This window comes from Berghia stephanieae, chromosome 9, assembly GCF_034508935.2.
Source record: "Berghia stephanieae isolate SIO BIC M18660-M18661 chromosome 9, UCSD_Bste_1.3, whole genome shotgun sequence".
Classification (NCBI taxonomy): Eukaryota; Metazoa; Mollusca; class Gastropoda; order Nudibranchia; family Aeolidiidae; genus Berghia; species Berghia stephanieae.
Genome location: NC_088368.1, coordinates 19290184 through 19311540, shown reverse-complemented (window position 1 = coordinate 19311540; position 21357 = coordinate 19290184). Strand labels below are relative to the sequence as shown.

General features: G+C 35.9%; 1 protein-coding gene across 1 annotated transcript in view; it reads left to right on the top strand.

Annotated features, from left to right (window-relative positions):
* LOC144979821 (guanine nucleotide exchange factor VAV2-like) overlaps positions 1–20952 on the top strand; it is a 132752-nt gene extending 111800 nt beyond the window's left edge. The window contains exons 27-32 of the mRNA XM_078926963.1: positions 9243–9511; positions 13583–13705; positions 15196–15286; positions 16506–16596; positions 19201–19364; positions 20717–20952. Coding sequence (XP_078783089.1) covers positions 9243–9511; positions 13583–13705; positions 15196–15286; positions 16506–16596; positions 19201–19364; positions 20717–20794 — 816 coding nt within the window. The 3' untranslated portion in view covers positions 20795–20952. The remainder of the gene's footprint in view (positions 1–9242; positions 9512–13582; positions 13706–15195; positions 15287–16505; positions 16597–19200; positions 19365–20716) is intronic.
* Positions 20953–21357: the final 405 nt, after the last annotated feature.

Genomic DNA, 21357 nt, shown 5'->3' with positions numbered 1-21357 from the left:
CTCTCTTCTCTCTCTACTCTCTCTCTCTCTCTCTCTCTCTCTCTCTCTCTCTCTCTCTCTCTCATGAATGAATTAATGAATGAAATGGTTTACGTATAACACCAGACAGGAATATACCTAATACTTTGTTGTTTGATTTAGGGTTATCATTTTCTTGTCTTTTTCTTTGTTTCTCCTCAGGGGGGTGTTTTTATCAGGGTTATTTATGTACTGGTAAGTTTTAATTTTTTATCCATGCGGCTATGTGATCTTTTGGTATGACACTCGCTTTCGGATCGGAAGGTCCTGAGTTCGAGCCTCGTGCTCGGTGCATAATTGAGTCCTTGGAAAAGGCTCTTTACTCACTTTCTCTCACCGTACTAAGGTGTTAAAATGAGTACCTGGCCGTTTATCAGCGTTGCCTTTGTCAGAAAAATTGTAATATCGTCTAACAGGCGGCATGTCCCGTCCTACATGTTAAATGTTGCTGTTGACCAGGGACCCCTTGTAAAGCACTTTGAGCACATTTAGTGGACATTGCGCTATATAAAGCTCAATTTTAATTTTTAATTTTAATCGTTTGAAATGTTGACAAATCGGATTGTTATGCAGTTTAAATATGTTTTATGATCTGCATATGAGAGGGCTCTATTGCAAACATTGGTGGGAAATCTAGGCTATTTTTTAAAACAGCAACAAAAACATAAGCTTATATATATAGTGTAATGGTCACTAAATATGTTTAACCTCTCCTTACCACCTATTGGAAAATCGTCACATTTGTTAAGAGTTTTTCTCATCCAGATTTCATTTCTTTTTGCTATAGCTACAAAAACTTGACATTTTGTAATGAGCTCGTATTGTCGAACAATATTATGTATCGAATGTGCTTGTTGCTTTTCTGTTTGAGTAAAAAATGTCTGTTTTTGTGTTGGGTGGGTGTGAAGTTTTGGGGAAAAATTCTGAAAATGGCTGGTAAGGAGAGGGTTTTAAAGCGCTTTACAAGGGGGTCCCTTGTCAACAGCATCGAGTAACAAATAGGACAAGACATGACAGCGACAACATGATAATAGTCAGATACTCATTATACACAAGTACGATCAAAGAATATGAATAAAGAGCCTTTTCCAAGAACTCAACTATGCGCTGCTCAGAGCGGGTCTTGAACCTGGACCTTCCAATCCGAATGCCAGAGTCATACCACTAGACCACATAGCTAATTATTTTGAAAGATTTTGAGTTAATATGGAATCCAGAATAATAATGATAATTATTATTATAGATATTATATTTATACTTCTCATTGACATGCGGATTAGGTTGTTGTGGAGTTGTGTGTGTGGTTATGAAAATTTTACATTATGCTCAGGAATTAAATTTTTGCTCAGAAGAATTCTCTCATCAATTTTTAAGTTGAAAAGGTGATTTTTTTTTTTTCTTTTAATTTTTTTTTTTTTTTTTTTTTTTTTTTTGGCTTAAAGTAGGATTTTCATTTTCCAATTTTGATCAAATCCTTTTAATTGATTTAAAAAAAAAAAAAAAATTATGATGGCTCTGTTAGTATTGATAATGGCAAATACCGATTTGTTGTCATTTAGAAATATATTGACAAATCATTTTTATTTCAGACTCCAAGAAGGCTGTCCATAAGGAATGTATAGGGAACCTTTCAGTCAGGCGTAAGTTGTCATTGTGGACTCATTTGGGCACAACTAAGTTGTGGTGTGGTGGCGCTGCTAGCGGCGGATGTCTTAGGGCGGCGTGTTGACGGCTGCTGGCGTGCTGACGGAGGGCGGGGAGGGGGGGGTGGGGAGGGAGGAGGGGAGGCGTGGCGGGGTAGACTGCTGGAACAACGGGAGGACGAAGATAGGCGGAAGCGTCTTCTCACTCTCGATCCTACTCCTCTCTCCTCCTCCCTCCTTCCTCCTCCCTCCTCATCCTCCTCCTCCTCCTTCTTCTTCTTTTTTCTTCTTCTTCTTCTTCTTCTTTTTCTTCTTCTTCTTCTTCTTCTTCTTCTTTTTCTTTTCTTCTTCTTCTTCTTCTTCTTCTTCTTCTTCTTCTTCTTCTTCTTCTTCTTCTTCTTCTTCTTCTTCTTCTTCTTCTTTTCTTCTTCTTTTCTTCTTCTTCTTCTTCTTCTTCTTCTTCTTCTTCTTCTTCTTCTTCTTCTTCTTCTTCTTTCTTCTTCTTCTTCTTCTTCTTCTTCTTCTTCTTCTTTCTTCTTCTTCTTCTTCTTCTTCTTCCTTCTCCTCTTCCTCCTCCTTCCTTCTCCTCCTCCCTCCTCCTCCTCCTCTCTCCTCCTCCTCCTCCTCTCTTCTCTTCTTCTTCTTCTTCTTTTCTTCTTCTTCTTCTTCTTCTTTCTTCTTCTTCTTTCTTCTTCTTCTTCTTCTTCTTCTTCTTCTTTTCTTTTCTTCTTCTTCTTCTTCTTCTTCTTCTTCTTCTTCTTCTTCTTCTTCTTCTTCTTTTCTTCTTCTTCTTCTTCTTTTCTTTTCTTCTTCTTTTCTTCTTCTTCTTCTTCTTCCTCCTCCTTCTTCCTCCTCCTCCTTCTTCTTCTCCTTCTCCTCCTCCTCCTCCTCTTCCTCCTCCTCTTCCTCCTCCTCTTCCTCCTCCTCTTCCTCCTCCTCTTCCTCCTCCTCTTCCTCCTCCTCCTCCTCCTCTTCCTCCTCCTCCTCCTCCTCCTCCTCCTCCTTCTTCTTCTTCTTGTTCTTCTTCGTCTTCTTCTTCTTCTTCTTCTTCTTCTTCTTCTTCTTCTTCTTCTTCTTCTTCTTCTTCTTCTTCTTCTTCTTCTTCTTCTTCCTCTTCTTCTTCTGGCTAGTTTTAATCTCTATTTTCTCAATCTAACTTTAAACTGAGCATTCTAAAACAGTTTTTTTTTATTTCTTGTTCAGCCCCACCAAGGCCACCCAAATTTACAGACAAATCAAACACAGGTAATAAACATCACTCTTACTCTTCATTACTTACCTCTATTTTATTTTATTTTTAGATATGAGGGGCATCAGAAAAAAAAACCTCGACCCTTCACCGTGCTTGATCTCGGCCCCTTTTTGTGTGAAGCAAGTGCTCTATCAACTGAGCTATGGGACCCCCCACCCCGACTATCTTTATCATCTTGTAAATCATGATCGCTAAACCATATCATCATCATCAATTTTAGTTTCTTACTTTTGTTATAAATAATAATGTGTTTGTTTTTATTTGATTGATGATTTTAATCAGGAGTCAATTGTGTATGTGTGTAGTCGTGTGTGCTTGTCTTGTGTATATATTATGAAGGAGGTGAAACGAAACGAATTTGGGCAATTAAGTTATATTATTGAAGGCTTAACTCACTCAATCCTAGAGATTTTTTCTACTTTTCGAAATTAGAAATGTATTAAAAATGAGCATGTACTTAGATAGTTTCATTCAACTACCATTAACACGCAAAAATAAAAAACATTAGCTTTGATACTACGCCTATAATTTGTCTCAGAAAAATGTAATAAATAGGCAATGGGTAAAAGTAACCCGGGTAAACTACAGATATAGTCGGTGTTAGGGTTGAGTGAGTTAACATTGGCCAGTTGAGAGATCACTTCATTCTGACTTAGTCATTATTTAGTCACTTTAAGTCACTTCAGGGGGCAGCGGGGTTCAGCGGTACGGTCTTTGCTTTGTACCCGAAATGTACAGAGTTCGATCACCCGCTGCTGCGCTGTGTGGCCTTGAGCAAAGTCTCCCCGCCCTAGCTCAATTTGCGGTGCTGCACTGCGGCTGACTCCTGGGTTATTCCAGTCTTCACTTGGAATACACCCTAGAGAGAATTTCTCCTATGGGATGAATAAAGGGAATTTTATTTATTTATTTAAAAACTCATCTTGCAAAGCAATATTATTATACCCCTTTTATTAAAGGGAAAACCCGCTTTTACTAAAGCATAATAGCAAAAAATAAATTGTGAGGCTTCCCTATTGTCCTTTATTTTTAAAAAAACGTAGCAGTTCTTCTTTGCACACATGCCAAATCTTACGAATTTTTCGTAATTTTACAAATTTTAGACAAATTTCATGGCCTAATACAAACTTTTATGGAAAATTACGAATTTTTAATTCTTAGTAATACTTAAATGATAATAATAATGATAAGAAGAAGAAGAACAACAACTACTATTACTACTACTGTACTACTACTATTACTACTACTATAATAATGATGATAATAATAATAATAATAATATTGTGGTTGCTCATACACAATTTCAGAAATTACGAATTTCCTTGTCAAATTACTAAAAATTGACATTAGAATGACTAAATTTGGTTTTCAAGTTGGCAAGTCTGTCTTTGACAAATTTCCTGTGACCAATACATTTCATTTTCTTTTTTGTCCACCAGTGATATTAAAGGCAGAGGCTATAGAGGCTTACAGGGGTGCCCAGCACCGCCAGCCCCTTACCGACCTGTTCTGTCCTTCAACAAAGAAGATGTGATAGAAGTTATAGGAAAACCCTCAGACAGTTGGTGGAAGGTGAGTTTGTCCAGAGTTGTATCAATTCTTCACTGATGGCATTGCCAAAATGAATATGTATGAAGCTGATATGAATATAATTGATGTAGTAGAATTAAGAATGAAGAAGTATGGAAAAGAACACAGCAGAAACCAGTGGGAAAGGGAAATAGGAAGAAGACGATGGAGGTGGATTGGACACATCCTTAGAAAGAATGACTCCACTATAACAAAGAAAGTACTGGACTGGAACCCTCAGGGCAGAAGATCAAGGGGAAGGCCACAGGGAGAAGAATTAAAGAAGCTGATATACAGAGAAGTGATAAGACATGGAACGAGTTAAAAAAGTTAGCTAAGGATAGAGAAGGATGGAAACTGTTATGTAAACTGTTATGTCTGTGGCCTATACCCTGACCCAGGTTGAAAAAGGCAATAATGATGATGATGATGAATATAATAGCTTCAAATAAGAACAAAATACCAGAAGTTTAAAGTTTCGGGCCCATCCCTTCATCAGACTTTACTGTACTTAACGTGGTGTATTTACGTTTTTTATTGATTTTCTTTTTGGCTGAAGAAGGGGCTTGAGTCCAAAATTTTCTGTGTTTGGAGTTTTACTTTTTGAAGCTGCTATATATTCATTTACAACAAGAAATTAAGTGAGTAGAAAAGTGCCAGAAGACAATAGAGAATAAAAATTTTTCGCAGCGGTGATGGGGGTTTGAACCCGCAACCTTCCACCTTACTGGTACGACACTCGTTGCGGTGAAGTGACTCTACCGTTGGCTTCCCGGAGGGAGGGAGGGAGGGAGTAGAGAGAGATAGAGGAGGAGAGGGAGAGAGAGAGAAGGATAGAGAGAGAGGAGAGAGAGAGAGAGAGAGAGAGAGAGAGAGAGAGAGAGAGAGAGAGAGAGAGAGAGAGAGAGAGAGAGAGAGAGAGAGAGAGAGAGAGATTTATAATGTATAATCAAATCTATCAATCTATCTCCACCCAGGGCCGATATAGGGGAGAAGAGGGATACTTTCCTCCCAGATTTGTGCTGGAGAAGCGTGTGGTAAGTGTTTATCTTTTTCATTCTTAGAAAGCCTTCTTAGGTTCCTGGTTGAAGTTCCGGTTTTGGTGGTGCAAAATCAAAGTCCTAGGAAAAGGATTTACTCACATTCTCTCACAGCACTCACACGTTGAATGAGTACCTTTCCGTTTAAAGCGTTGTTTGTTTTGAAAAAAAGAAAAAATTGAATTGTAATATTGGCCTTAAGGCATCATGTCTCGTCTTTCTCATCTTTAATGTTACTGTTGGCTTTTGACCCTGCAGTTTGAGCAGGTTTAGCGGATAATGCTCAATATAAATCTCAATCTATTTTTTTTTAAATAATTTTTTTAATTAACTTGTTTTTGCAGTCATTTTTCATTTTTTGTATCCAATAAAATCATGATAATCTTTAATATTTTATAAATGAATGCTCTATATAATTTAAAACAAAAATGTTTATATCATCACCATCATGCCTTTTGTCTTTTATCATTTACTATGTCTTTATCATCATCATCATGTTGCAATACTATTATCATATGTTGTTGTTGTTAAATTGAATTCGTATCACGTTTCCATCAAACTTGTCTTACAGTAATATGTTTTGTTTTATATCACTGTAAAGCGCTTAGAGCCTGTGACAACGGGGTAAAGTGCTATATAAATGCCATTTACTATTATTATTATTATTATTATCATCATCATCGTCATCATCATCATCATCATCATCACATTATTTTGATAATCGAATTCCACTCCCTCCCCCTCCCCCCCTCCATCCATTTTCCTTTTCTTAACATGATAAACTTTTCCATATATCCAAAAAACTCTTTTCACCTTAATTTTTCCTTTCCTCTCTCTAATACATCCAAATGAAGATTCCCAGACTAGCCAGTTATGAGGATGCAAACCCTCTATACCCCAACGCTACCACCACCACCACCACCAACTCCATTGCTAACACCAACAAGAACAATCACAATCACACCTCTAGTCCTTCATCCTCCGCCAACAGCACCCCCACCACAAACCATCACAAAAAATCAAACACTATCAACCACAGCAGTAATCATAACACAAATTCTGCTGCGTCTGCTGTCGGTGGCGCTGATGGTGGCGCAGTAGCAGCCTCTGCTTACTCCACCTCACCTGCCAACTCTTTAAAACGGGGAGCGACAAGCGGGACCCCAAATCCTTCCAAAATGTGGTATGACTCGATGCCATGCTGTCAGCACCCTGCCATAATAATAGTTGTTTGTTTGTTTGTTTGTATTTATACCTCCTCAACCCCCCCTTCTGTAGTCTTCTTGTGTATAGTGGCATCCTTCTTCGTCTTAATGATGTGTCTTTAAGTGTGTGTTTGTGTTTTGGTAACGTCTAATCTAGTTCATACGCATCTTCTCACCTATTAACTATAAATGTGTATTTTAAACTTTATTCTCTAACTCACTCAAATATTTGAGATCCACTTACTCAAAACATTAACACCCCCTTCTAATTCCTTCTCCCCCCCCCCACCCCCACCCCCTAAGAATAGGATAGAGATTACCTGTCCATCTCCCCTTAGTCTACTTATCATGTGATTAATATTTCCCAAAGGTCCTCATTATCCATACATAAAGTCCTGAGTACTGTATCGTACTGATACAGCTTGAAGTGCCACAAAAACGGCCAAACTCTTCTTCCTCCACACCAACCCCTCTTCCCACCCCCTACATCAAAACACACAAGTCCGAAGACCTAAAGTGTAATAAAAAAAAAACAAAAAAAACTATTCAATAAATAGATAAGTTGATAAACTGTATTCATCCTTAAGGAAATTGAGTTTACCAATGTGGACATACTTGCAGGTCTGGCATCCAAACACAATTATTATGGGATGGATTTAACATTGTTGTATAGGGAATGAAATTAGCGGAAGAGTAGCGTCCCTTGATTGGACGTCACCTTACAGAGAGAACGTCAACATGGTTTTACGCATGCATCTCTCTCGTCCTCGCTCTCGGTGAAGTGTCCCGTGTCGCTTTCACTGAAAGCGAGGACGAGAGACGCATGCGCAAAACCAAATGACGTTCTCTCTTTAATAACTTCTCTGCCGGTGATGTCCAATCAAGGGACGCTACTCTTCCGCTAATCTCATTCCCTATTGGACAATATTTTGTGTCGGTTTGAGAGTATGTCCATGACAACAAAATGAGTCCAGAATAATTTGGGTTAACGGTGTTGCAAATAAGTATACTTTAGGTTTACAAAAACGTGAATTATAAGCATGATTGAATTAGCCGTTAGTTGACATCTTATTTACATGATTTCATACAGCAATATACCAAATACGAGTAGTCTCTTGTTCTTTTGAAATGTCAAATCAAATCAGGCTATACGTTTTCATGTAACAGTATCTATTATTATCATCCACCCTCTTTATAAACCCGTTATAGTATAACACATAATGATTTTTTTACCTTTCATAATAAAGACAAATGGATGAGGCATCCTCTAACGCACATAGATAACACACTACAATGTTTGCAAACATACAAATCCCCTCCTTTGACCACCTCTATAAATAAGGTTTTTGACACGTTATAGTATAACACATATGGATTTACTCACCTTTCATAACAAAGACAAATGGATGAGGCATCCTCTTAACACACATAGATAATACACTACAATGTTTGCAAACATACAAATCCCCTCCTTTGACCACCTCTATAAATAAGGTTTTTGACATTTTCATAATATGTTTTTTTTTTACTATCTTCAATGTGTACATGCATGCCTACTCCATGAAACAAAACATCTTGGTCTGAACACAATTGGGTTTTTTTTTGTTTATGACATTTAACGTAATTGGAACAATCAGCACCGGGTTATTCTTAAAAGGATTTCTTGGGTTTTATTTCAATGCTCCCTGCTGCAATTTTAAAAGGAAGAAAGAAAAGTGGAGTTGGAGAGGGGAATCTTTACGACTGTGCAACTTGACCTGATCCAGGTCCCTTTGTGAGTGGATCGAATGTTGCCCAGTACTACGAAAAAATTAGTAGAATTACGAATTTTTGACTCCATCTACAGAACTGCATACACGTCTTTGACTAAATAAATCTTGTTTAAAAGGAAAGGTTTGTTCCATGGAACCTATATTTAGTGCTTTGGAGAATTTTTGGGCTATTATGATGAGGGCAAATTATTATTTTGCAAAGCTATCTTTACTTATCTAAATAACCTAAGAATGGCCAAATGTGACTTAAAAAGCAACACAGATTTCATGCGCACCGCAGAGGATCGTGATTTGTGGAGACAGCTGACCGGCAACGTGCTCAAGAGTACAAGCCACGATGGATGATGATCTATAGTGGCTTTTTTGTTTGTTTTTTCCCCTTGGAAATACGAATTTTTGAAATTTGAAGTGGGCAGCTCTGGTTAGTTGTATAATAAAAACCTGTTGTGATCAGACCAAGATGGCAATTTTGGTGTGTGTGTGTCATTTCTCAATCAATCATTCCATCAATTGTGAATGTTTTTTTTTTTTTAACTTTCCCTTTATACTTTTGCTTGCTCCAGTTTTAAACCCATGTTGTGTTGTTGATTTTTCCCTCCTTATAGAATCTTCTGAATCTCTGTCATTGACCAATTTAATTTAAAAAAAAATATCAACTTTGATATTGTGATTTGGTTTTTAAAATTAGAATTTCTAAAAATCATTTAAAAAAAATAAATATCAATCCATCCATTTGCTATTAGGTACAGAGAAAAGGATCATATCTTGATATCCCTAAGAAGTTGGTAAACGGACACGTCGTTGTTGGGCTTAAAAGTAATGGCAGCGGTAGTAGTAGTGGGAGTAACTCGAACCTTTCTGCTGCAGCCAGCTCTGGTCCTCAGCTATCACCTGGCCATGCGTCTTCCGTGAGACAACACTCACCATCACGACAACCGTCTCAACAACAACAACAACAACAACAACGACTGGCGAGGTCGAACAGCGTCAGTAGTTTTAAGACTCAGCCCTGGTAGGTTGTCTCCATTTGAGTGGTTCACATAGTGACGTATCAGGATTTGTGAAAAAATAGTCCCTCAGAGCAATGAGTAGTAAGGTCCATGGAGTCGAAATTTTATCCCGGTTTCTATAGCGTTTAGTGGGCTCATGCAATTGCTTGTGAAAAAATAGTCCCTCAGAGCAATGAGTAAGGAGGCCCATGGAGTCGATATTTTATCATCCCGGTTTCTATAGCGTTCAGTGGACAAATGCAATTGCTTGTTACCCTTTGGAGAGGACTCTTTGTCTTTCACAAAGTACTTTTTACACCAGCTTTAAGATCCAGCCAACTAATCCCTGTGAGGTGGATCGGGGGGATTAAAATAAAGAAAAAAATGCTTCAGATGAACCCCAAGCCAAGTTTTGAATTGAGCACTCTATCCACTGGGCTTTGATAACTTCTGATTTCTGATATTATTTTGGATTACTAGGCAAGGGTCGCCACTCTCATTTTTGCCTGCGGCATGAATGAGACAAGTATAGAATACATTACTAGGCAAGGGACACTACTCTCGTTTTTGGCTGTGCCATGAATGAGACAAGTATAGATTACATGTCAGACATAGACAAAAACTGTCTTTTTTTTTTGTTGCTTTAGTTTCAACTGAAGGGCTTTTTTTTTTTTCCTATGCAGTGCACAATAAACCTTTAAGTTTTTGTTAACTGGCATTTTTCTAAATCTGAAATAAATGTAAGTCAATGGTTTAGTTAATAAGTTATTTCCCCTTGTATGGAAAGGTGGTTTCGATTCTCTTTGATATTAAAGTCTTTTTTTTTTTTTTTAACACGACTCTTTAGTAAAAGTCCAGAAACTGATCTTCATGTGTTCAAATTCACAATTTTGATTTTTTAAAAAAATACATGAATAAAAAAAAAAAAAAAAATGTATATTGTGGTCCTACAAGCATGTAAATGTAGTAACTCTATACGTATGACAACTCCGTATAAATGTTGCCTAATTGTTGCCTTCAGTCCTATGGAGTCACTGACAAAGAGAAACTGAGTGATGATAATACTGATACTGCCAGGCATGGTAATGACATGTTTTTAAAAATTTTGGTCAGAAAACTAGTCCTTCAAATATCGGCCAAATGACTCTTTTATCTTGTCTTCCTCAAATCCCAGATTTGAGATTATTTGACAAAATAAGGGTTATTTTAATCAATCGATATTTGAAGGACGAGTTTTCTGACTAAAATTTTAGAAATGTGTTTTTCAGAGTCTGGTAAAATAGCGATTTTTATCTCTTTAAAAAATATTTTAAAAATTTGCTGCTCATGCTTTAAGTTTTTTGGGGATTTTTTTTCTTTTTTGTTCATTATGTTGAATCTCTCTTGGGAAGCATAATTTTTTATTTTATGTTTGACATTGTTCCAAAATATTACAGACCTGTAAAAAGAAAAAAAGAAAGAAAAATCTCCTAATGCTAGTTTTTTATATGTCAATAAAGATTTTAAACAGGTTTCCTCTGGTAATTTTTGTTGAAGGAAAAAAAAAAAAAAGAAAGAAAGAAAAACAAGCAAAACAAAACAAACAAAAAGAAAAAATCCCCCAAAAAACAGAAGCCTCCGAGTCAACATCATGATGGACCAATTTATATGACATATTTAATATAGATTCTTCAGACTTTTTCCAAATGACGTAGGTATATTATATATATATATATATATATATATATATATATATATATATATATATATATATATATATATATATATATATATATATATAATAAACATTTAGCAGTTTGTTTGGTGTTTCCTTTGTCAGTGACTTCTTGGATTGTCATTCAACCCACCCTTGTAGTCAACCAGTAGTGCATGATGTGGTTTTAACACTTGAAATGTTCAACATTTTTATAATTTTTTTTTGTTTTTTTTTTTTTTAAAGGGAATAGAGAAGTGTCTGATGAAATCGAGGAATGACCGTTTTTAAAGTTGTCATTGACAGCCAGAAGAAGTGCTATTTGCGTACACACGCTTACCTCCCTTCCCCTCTCTCTCTCTCTCTCTCTCTCTCTCTCTCTCTCTCTCTCTCCTCTCTCTCTCTCCTCTCTTCTCTCTTCTCTTCTCTCTCTCTCTCTCCTTTCTCTCTCTCTTCCCTTCTCTCCTCTCTCTCTCTCTCTCTCTCTCTCTCTCTCTCTCTCTCTCTCTCTCTCTCTCTCTCTCTCTCTCTCTCTGCGCCAGACACTGGGGCTATACTGTACTAGTTGGGTTCTGAGTTTGGCTATCAGTCATAGAGATATTTTTCTTGTTCTCTGTTTTCATCTAGCACTTCTTTATCCCATTTATTTCTTATCATTATTGACATCAGTGTCCACTCCACTCTTTTTTTTTCTCTCTTTTTTTTTTAAACTTAATAAAATTTTTTAGATAAATTTGTTAGCAACAACATATTTTATTTTTCTATGGTTATATTTGTGACTAAAATTATTATTATTATTATTTTTTTTTTTCTTTTTTCAAGTATAAAGTTAAGAGTTTAACAATTACAAGTAAATGATGATAAAATAGGAATTGCAATCGAGCTCAATAATGGTTATTTTGAATGGTTTTGATAAAGCTAGCCCTTTGTTAGCTTACATGTTTTCAATAAATTGAGATGGTTGAACACAACTTGAGAAGCTACCCAGGAGTAAACTATGGACCGATTTTATTTTAAAAAATCTTTAATTAATTAGATCTTTAATAAACTATGGCATTTTTTAAAAAGCGGACCCTGGAAGGAGCATTGATAAGCTTTGTGGTTTAACCCTCTCCTTAGCAACAATAGGAAAATCGTCACATTCGTTACGATACAACCAACATCTTTCTTATTCAAATTTCTCTTGTACATCATAAAATTTAAAGAAAATGAACAGTGTGTTGTAGAGCATGTTTTGCTAAAGAAAATATTTACCGCAAGAACTTTACTGCTTTTGTGTTTGAGTGGTAAAAAATCTATCTTTGTGTTAGTTGGGTGTGAAGTTTTGGGGAAAATCCTGAAAATGTCTGGTAAGGAGAGAGTTAAAGTCCCGTTTAAAAAAAATTCACCACACAATGTGACTTTTATTGACAAGGCCATTTCACCATTTCCCCCATGCACCATACTGTCCACAATTCAATTACTGTCACATTTTCAAATGTCCTAGCCCAATTTGGCATTTAGTTGAAATGGATCTTATTCTTATAGTATATCCTATCATTTCTATGCTCTCTGCGTAACATGTTAGAAATTTGGTATGATGAGTTTCTGCAGACGGCAGTTTATTGTGTTAAATTTTGCTTTTTCTTCAGTTACTGTTAATTGCGTTGTAATTATGAATATTTTTCAAGGTCCGCTTTTAAATATGTCACACAGTTTATATATACAATGCAGCACACGTTCCTCGTTCTGTTATTCCTCATTCTAACTCATTCCTCGAACCAATCTCAATAGCTGAAATTTATATATATATAAATATATATATATATATATATATATATATATATATATAAATATATATATATATATATATATATATATATATATATATATATATATATATAATATATATATATATATATATATATATATATATATATATATATATATATATATATATTGAATCGTGTTCGATACAAGTATGGTACGAAAAGTGCTCGACATGTAGACAAACCGGAACCACTTCAACAAACAACAACAGTCAACAAACGTAACAAACAGTCCTGACGATGGCTAATTAGGCCTGAAACATTAATGTAGACTGTCTCAAACATTGTGGTAAATATTAAAATAATATATTTTATTAAAAAAATAATTTGTTAAAAATTTTTTAATTTTTAATTGTTTTATTTATTTATTTATTTATTTATTATTTTTTTTCTTTGTATAATTGTTATGTATTCCTCATTTTCACAGATACCTCATCTTAAATATTTTGTCCTAGCAAGGATGAGGAATATGTGTCGCACTGTATTCAAGTTTTAAAATTTAGTAAAATTTATTGCTATGTCATATATTTCCGTTATTTGTAAATATATATATATATATACATATTCTACATGTCCTGATTGATGTCTTGTAGGTATGTGGGTGAAATGGAGAGAAATATGGCTCAGAAAGTCCTGGATCCTTTACCAGATGGAACATTCCTGATTCGGGTTACAAACAACCCATTGAGACAAGGGGAGCTCAGTCTCAGCATCAAGTAAGTTTTTACAGCAGGTTTAGATTTTAAAGAATTTGTTTTGCTGCATTGAAAAGCACCATATATGTGTCAGTGCATGATATAATCAGTCCGAAGGTGAAAATTTTGGATTTGCATTTTTTTTCTTTCATTTTCTGAAAGAATATGCTCACCAGAGCATTTTAATCTTTATTTGAAGTAAATCGGGTGATTTTTCATGAAGTTATGGTCAGATGAATGGGAAAGGTATCCAGTAACTTTTCTGAAATTTCATACTTTTTCAACTTGACTAGCTGTAAAAAATATTTAGAAGTGAAATTAAGCTTTGATATTTCCCGAAGATGTAAAAATAAGGGTTGATTTAATCATTTATGACAAGAACTCATTTTCGATAAAAATTGACCTTCTAGCTAAACTTGGCAATATCTGAGTTCAAACCTTTTCACCATCCGACTGATTATGTCATTCACTGTAACATATATTATATGCACACTTTTTTGTTATAATTATTGTTTTTGTGATTATTATTATTATTATTATTATTATTATTGTTTTTGTTGTTATTAATATTTTACCGAACTGAACAATCTTCAGTTTGTTCTTTTTTTGCTTAAATTGAATTTGAATCAAGTGATAAGATTTCAGTTAAATTATATAATTTGATTGAAAAGAATTATTTATTTTTTTTGATTAAGATTAGAAACAGCTTCTCAAAATCGAATCATTTTGAATTCTACATACCTTTCAGTTTAATTTGTCATCATAATGAGCCTTAGGAGGTGGACTGCCACTTTAAGAATATTTTCAATAAAATTATTTGTCGTTAAAAATAGATAGTGTTCCTTTTTTTTTTTTTACTCTAGAGTATTGCTGATGGTTTTCCTCGGATCCGCGGAAATCCACGATTTTGGAGTCCAGGAGAGAAATTTCCTCCTTTTACAAATTACATTTACTTGAAACAATGTGCTAGCAATGAGAGAGTTGATGTGTGGTGGAACACACAGGTGCAGTTTCCCACTCTCCAGAAGTTAGCTAGAGTATCAATGATAGTCTATCATCTTAATTGCTCTAAAAGTGGGGTTTAGTGCAGTAAAAATAAGGGTTAAAGGCAATCGTTCAACATTTTTCTACTTTTTCACTTTTTGTCACCATGAGCACTGCTCGAGGGAGTAGCAAGTGCTGGCTGCCCCTTTTGGATGCTATTTTACTGCAAATTACTGACAGATCCAGCTACCCCCAATCACTGTCAGATGGATTAGGGAATCAGTAAAATCTCCACTGTACCAGAGGTGGATTCTAGTCCCTTCGCTTGTTCTATCTCTGAGTTATCAGGACCTCCAGTGAATGGATAGGATCTTTCGTATTTATTTTTTTAAAAAATAATGATTATTAGAAAATTTATTTAAGTCATTTATTGTTTATTGGTGATTCTTGGCTGTGAACTATGAAATTACTTGATGTTGGTCAAGATTTTTAATGATTTTATATTTTTTCATCCCCTTCTCCCCCAGACATGCCAATGCAGTTCGGCACATCAAAGTCAACAGAGGACCAGATGGAGGATTTTACCTTGCAGAGCCTCGATACTTTGACACTGTACATGTAAGTGATTATCATCATCATCATCATCATCATTCATCGTCATCGTCGTCGTCGTCATCATCATCATCATCATCATCATCATCATCATCATCATCATCATCATCATCATCATCTATAGACTGGAAGGTTTGAAGCTCAGAGTCCTGAGAGGCACATAGATGAATCCTTGGAAAAGGCTCTTTGCTCACACTCTCTCAGTGTCCTCAGGTGTAAAATGATTACCTGCCCGGTAACAGCATCGTTTGTGTTGGAAAAAAATTGTAATAAGGCCTAATAGACATTATGTCTCATCCTACACGTTTAGTGTTTCTATTATTGGCAAGGGACCCCTTTAAAAGTGCTTTGAGCATGCTAAGTGGATATTCATCATCATCATTGCCTTTTTCACCCTGGGTCAGGGTATAGGTCACAGACAGTTTCCATCCTTCTCTATCCTGGGCTAACTTTTTTTTATCTCATTCCAGGTCTTACCACTTCTCTGTATATCAGCTTCTTTAATTCTTCACCAATTTCCTCGTGGCCTTCCCCTTGATCTTCTGCCCTGAGGGTTCCAGTCCAATACTTTCTTTGTGATAGTGGAGTCATTCTTTCTAAGCGCGTGTCCAATCCACCTGCATGATATAAAAAGTCGACTTAAAATTTTTTTTTTAAAAACAGATGCTAAAAATTGAATTGAATTTAAAACTATCAAACATATGTGAACCACTGTCACTAAGTAAAGAGCCTTTTCCAAGGACTCAACTAAGCATTGAGCGAGGCTCGAACCCAGGACCTTCCGATCCGAAAGCGAGTGTCATACCACAGGACCACATAGTCGCATGTAATTGACGTCAACCGGTTAACAATATTCCAGGGAAAAGGTCAAATTTTTGTCTTCTAATGGTCAGAGCGAGACTCGAACCCTGGACCTATTATTACTTTGGATATGCATCATACGCTCAGTCTGAGTAGGTCACAACAAGAGATGACGTGAGTAGAAAAGTGCCAGAAGACAATAGAGAATAAAAATTGTCGTACCAATAAGGTCGCGGGTTCAAACCCCCATCACCGCTACGAAAATGTTTATTCTCTATTGTCTTCTGGCACTTTTCTACTCACTTCATCTCTTGTTGTTACCAATATAAGTGCCTGCTCCACTCACTTTTCTGAGTTGGTCAGTTGGTCTGAGAGGATAAATGATTTATATGAATTCTATTCCTATTCTGTTTGTCATCTGCAGGACTTGGTTAGTTTCTACCAGCAGACAGAACTTGCCGACAGCTTCCCCGAGGTTTGCACCACTCTCAAACACCCTTACAAAACAGTGGCAGGTGAGTCAAGTGTGCTAATTTATCTGAATTTTGTGTGTGTGTGTGTGTGTGTGTGTGTGTGTGTGTGTGTGTGTGTGTGTGTGTGTGAGAGAGAGAGAGAGAGAGAGAGAGAGAGAGAGAGAGAGAGAGAGAGAGAGAGAGAGAGAGAGAGAGAGAGAGAGTTTTTACATTATCCTATGTGTCTCTCATTTGCGTTTTTTTTTTTACTTTTAAGATAATAGTAATGTTGATTTTATTCTTTTTTTTTTTTTTTTTTTTTTAAATAAACATTACTCCAATAAGATGACTCATTAGAAATTGTTTTTTTTTTTTTTTTTTTTAATCACTATCCGGAAATCGTAGTATCATAAAAATGGCATTATTTATTTATGTGTATCTGATGGCCCAATGATCATGATTTTACCAAAATGTTTATAATGAATTTATTGATTAATAAAAATCTCAAAGTGCGTATATGACTGTCTGGATTATAAATTATAAATTGATGTTTAATATTGCTTTTGATTTTAGCTGAAGAAGGGTTTTGAGCCTGAAATGTCAGTGTTTGATATTTTGTTATTTTTCGAGGTTGCTATATTAATTTTTGTTCATTCCTTTTTAAAATCCTTTTCAAATTGTGGGATTGCCAACATGTTTTGTTGTTTTTTTAAAAAATTGACCCTATGTCATCTCGAAGACAAGCTGAAGTTTGAACTCACTCAACCCTAACACCGACTATACCCATTGTTAACCCGGGTTACTTTTTACCCCATGCCTATTTATTACAATTTTCTGAGACAAATTATAGGCGTAGTAAGAAATCTAATGTTTTTTCATTTTTACATGTTAATAATAGTTGGATAAAAATATCTATGCACTTGCTTATTTTTAATACATTTTTTCCAATTTTGTAAAGTAGCAAAAATCTCTAGGATTGAGTGAGTTAAACACCCGAGTCAATCCTTTCACTAATCTTCCAATGGTAAAACTGCTTGCTGCTTGAGGAAAATGCTGTTAGAAATCCTGTGGAGGACACTGTTATTCTTGAAACATCCCAATCCTCTGGAATCACCTAAAAAATGCATCATAATACCTTGTTGTTTTATGACTTACTTACTTACTTAGGCCGCCCCTTGGGGCGCCCAACCTGAGCCACAAGTCTTCGCCATTCTGTCCTGTCCTCCATAAGCGTACGCAGCTCCCGGGTGTTGTCCATTCCTGTGTCATCTAGCAGACAGTCAATGTAGGTTTTATTCTGCCTGCCTCTGCTTCTCGTTCAGGTGGTTCCCATAGAACAAGACTGCTTGCAATCTCCTCCTTGTGTCTCCAGCAGTGCCCCGCAAGTCTCAGTCTTCTCTTTTGAATCTTCGAGGTCACTGGGGGGAGGTCACTGTAGAGCTCTTCATTTGTTATGTGCTCTTTCCAGCTTACATTGAGGGCCATCCGCAGCATACAGGTGTAGCAGCCGTCCAGTTGCTTCTCAAGGGCTTTAGTAAGAGTCCATGCCGCTGCTCCATATAGAAGCACTGACTCTACCGTTGCCAGGAACAGTCTCTTCTTTATTTCCCTCTGTAGGTTTGAACTCCAGATTTTCATGAGTTTGTGACAGGCACTCCAAAGCCAATGCTTTTCTGATAGAAATATCAGAGGAACTGCTTTGGGTCCAACCTCCTAGGTACTTGAAGTTGTCAACTTCCTTCAGCCATTCTCCATTCTTTGCCTGTATGCTAATTGGCCTTTCTTGGTTGTAGGTTTGGAATACTGTCTTCTTAGCATTACAGCATAGTCCTACTTGCTCAGCCTCAGTTTCGAGTCTGTTGAGGACTTCTTGTGCCTGGTCCATCTCCTCGTTCAGTAGAGCCAGATCATCTGCGAAATCTAGATCCGTGACTTTCATAGCTGGATTGCGCCTACTTCTTTGTCTATACAGCGTGAAGCCCAGCTCGTTCTCCATGCCAGCGTATGTCTTTCTCATCATATAGTCCAAGACAATTGCAATTGTTTTATGAATTAATTAATTAACGCACATGTAAAGCGTTCTGAGCACTTTCTAGTGAAATGGTAGAGCGCTCAACAATTGCAATGTGTTATTATTATTATTAAGTGGCCGAAGTGGCCGAGTGGTTAAGGTATTGCACTGTGGTCCGGATGACCCAGGTTCGAGCCCTGCTTCAGGCACTTTCGTTTTATTCCTTGAGCAAGATTATTAACCCCCAATTTGCTCACTTGGACAACATGGGTGATTCCTGTTGACATCAGACATCTTGTTTGATGAGTTATCTCTATTCCTTCGTGGAATGCCTTGGCGACGATATCTTATGATGTTGTGGCGCAAAAGGCATAATTTTTTTATTTTTAAATTATTATTATTATTATTATTATTATTATTATTATTATTATTATTATTATTATTATTATTATTATTATTATTATTATTATTATTATTATTATTATTATTATTATATTATTATTATTATTATATTATTATTATTATAATTATAATTATAATTATTATTATTATTATTATTATTATTATTATTATTATTATTATTATTATTATTATTATTATTATTATTATTATTATTATTATTATTATTATATTATTTATTTATTTTTTTTTTTTAGTGTCATCTCCTGCTTGTGTCCTGTGTTATGCCATAGCTGTCTATGATTACGCGGCCACCTCTACCAGTCAGGTAACCCTACAGGTTCATGACCGGATTGCGGTCACCAGTAAAGCTGGGCAGGATAGGGGATGGTGGAAGGGAGAGAACCTCAGAACTCAACGGGTAAGAGATTTTTTCTTTTTTTTTTGTTGGATTATTTTATTTGTCACCCACAGCTTCAAACTGGTGTTATGTCAGGGTTACGGATTTGTAAAATGTCAGTTTTTGTTTGTTTCTTTGGTTTGTTTTTGCGCCAGCCTTAGAGCTACTTCATTCCTTTGGATAGGACGCGAGTCTATTACAAAGTTATTTCTGCTGTATATCTTACATGCCCAGCTACTCAATCATTGCTTGGTGGAAAGGGGATTCAGTATAGATAGTATGCTCTTGGCTAAGGAGTTCACAATCCAGAAGTATAACGGACCAACACACAAAACTGTGTGTAACCATCATCGTTTATAGTCATGGTTAATACAGTTTAGTGAGAATTACTTATAAACGCGGATGGCAAAAAACAATAACTAAGACCTGAGTGACGTCAACTTCGAACTATCTATACTTCACCCCTAGGATCGATATCGGTCCCTTTGCGCATGGAGCGAGTGCTCTAGAAACTGAGCTACCGGAGGACCCCCATGCTAGACAAAGCAGAAAGCAAAATGTAAGGAAAAAACTGCCTGTTTTCCAACATGCATTCTGTCTTTGTCTTGGAATGAGATTACTTGGTTTTGTCCTGGCCCTGGCTGGAGTCCTAGCTGGGAGGGAAACAGTCAAATGCATAGTTATTGTTTTGGGAGATGATATTTTTTTCCTTGTAAATCATCTCTCTGTTATGTATTATTCTATTTGTTATTTTGAATATATGATGTAAGCATTTGAGTGTATTCCTCTTTGTTGGATTTTGTGCTTGTGTCCGGATGAGACTTATAGGTGATCTCAAACTAAGTACATTGGAACCTACATCTGATCCCTATTTGTTCCCATTCCCCTTTGTCTTACTTTCTCTTGGGTGCTTTAATTGTAATTCTAGAACTTTTTACTATCCCATTTTCTTCCTTTTTACGGGCGCTGATATAACCTAAATGTGTTGCAAGCGCCGTAAAACCCTTAAAAACAAAAACAACAAACAACAGACTTATAGGTGATCTCAAACTAAGTACATTGGTGGTATGTTCTTGGAATCTACATCTGATCCCTATTTGAATCTACATATGATCCCTATTTGTTCCCAGTTCCCCTTTGTCTTACTTTCTCTTGGGTGCTTTAATTGTAATTCTAGAACTTTTTACTATCCCATTTTCTTCCTTTTTACTTGCGCTGATATGACCTTAATGTGTTGCAAGTGCTGTATAACCCTTAAAAACAAAAAACATCATCCTTATAACTACTACTATCATTACCATCATCGCATCACTACTACCACCACCAGGACTGCTGCATTCCCCACTAAAATCTATTTCCCTTTTTTCTTTCAGACTGGCTATTTCCCCTTGGCGTACGTTGTAGACGATGATGAATCCAATGCTTCCTCCGGTGGTGGCTTTATGGTGTGACCACGGCAATTATAAACATCCACTGTTCTTTTTCGTCATCACCACCGTCATCATCATCATCATCATCATCATCATCATCATCATCATCGTCATCATCATCGTCATCATCATCATCATCGTCATCGTCATCGTCATCATCCTTATGTCGTGGAAACAAAGAATAAGTGATATTTTTTTTTCTCTCCCCTGCTAATTACATCACTAAAATATATTTAATGAAAGACAACCCCAGTCTGATGTGTCAAGCCAAGAGGAGAGATATGAGCATCAGTAACAAAAAAAAAAAAGGAAAAGAATGACCTGCAGTTGTTTTTTAAAATTTAAAAATGTTTTGTTTTTTAAATTGTTTTTTTTTTTTTTTAATTAGTTTATTTTAAATTTTTTTTTTGTTTTTTTTTTTCTTAAATGTGACCTATTGTATTGACTCAAACTGGTAATGAAGTCAAGGGGAACCAGTTGCCAAAAAGTGATTTTTAAAAAAGTAAAAATGATCAAAAAGTAGTTTTGGCATTTTCAGAAATTATACCCATTGTCCTCAATAGGATAAAGTAGTTTTGGCATTT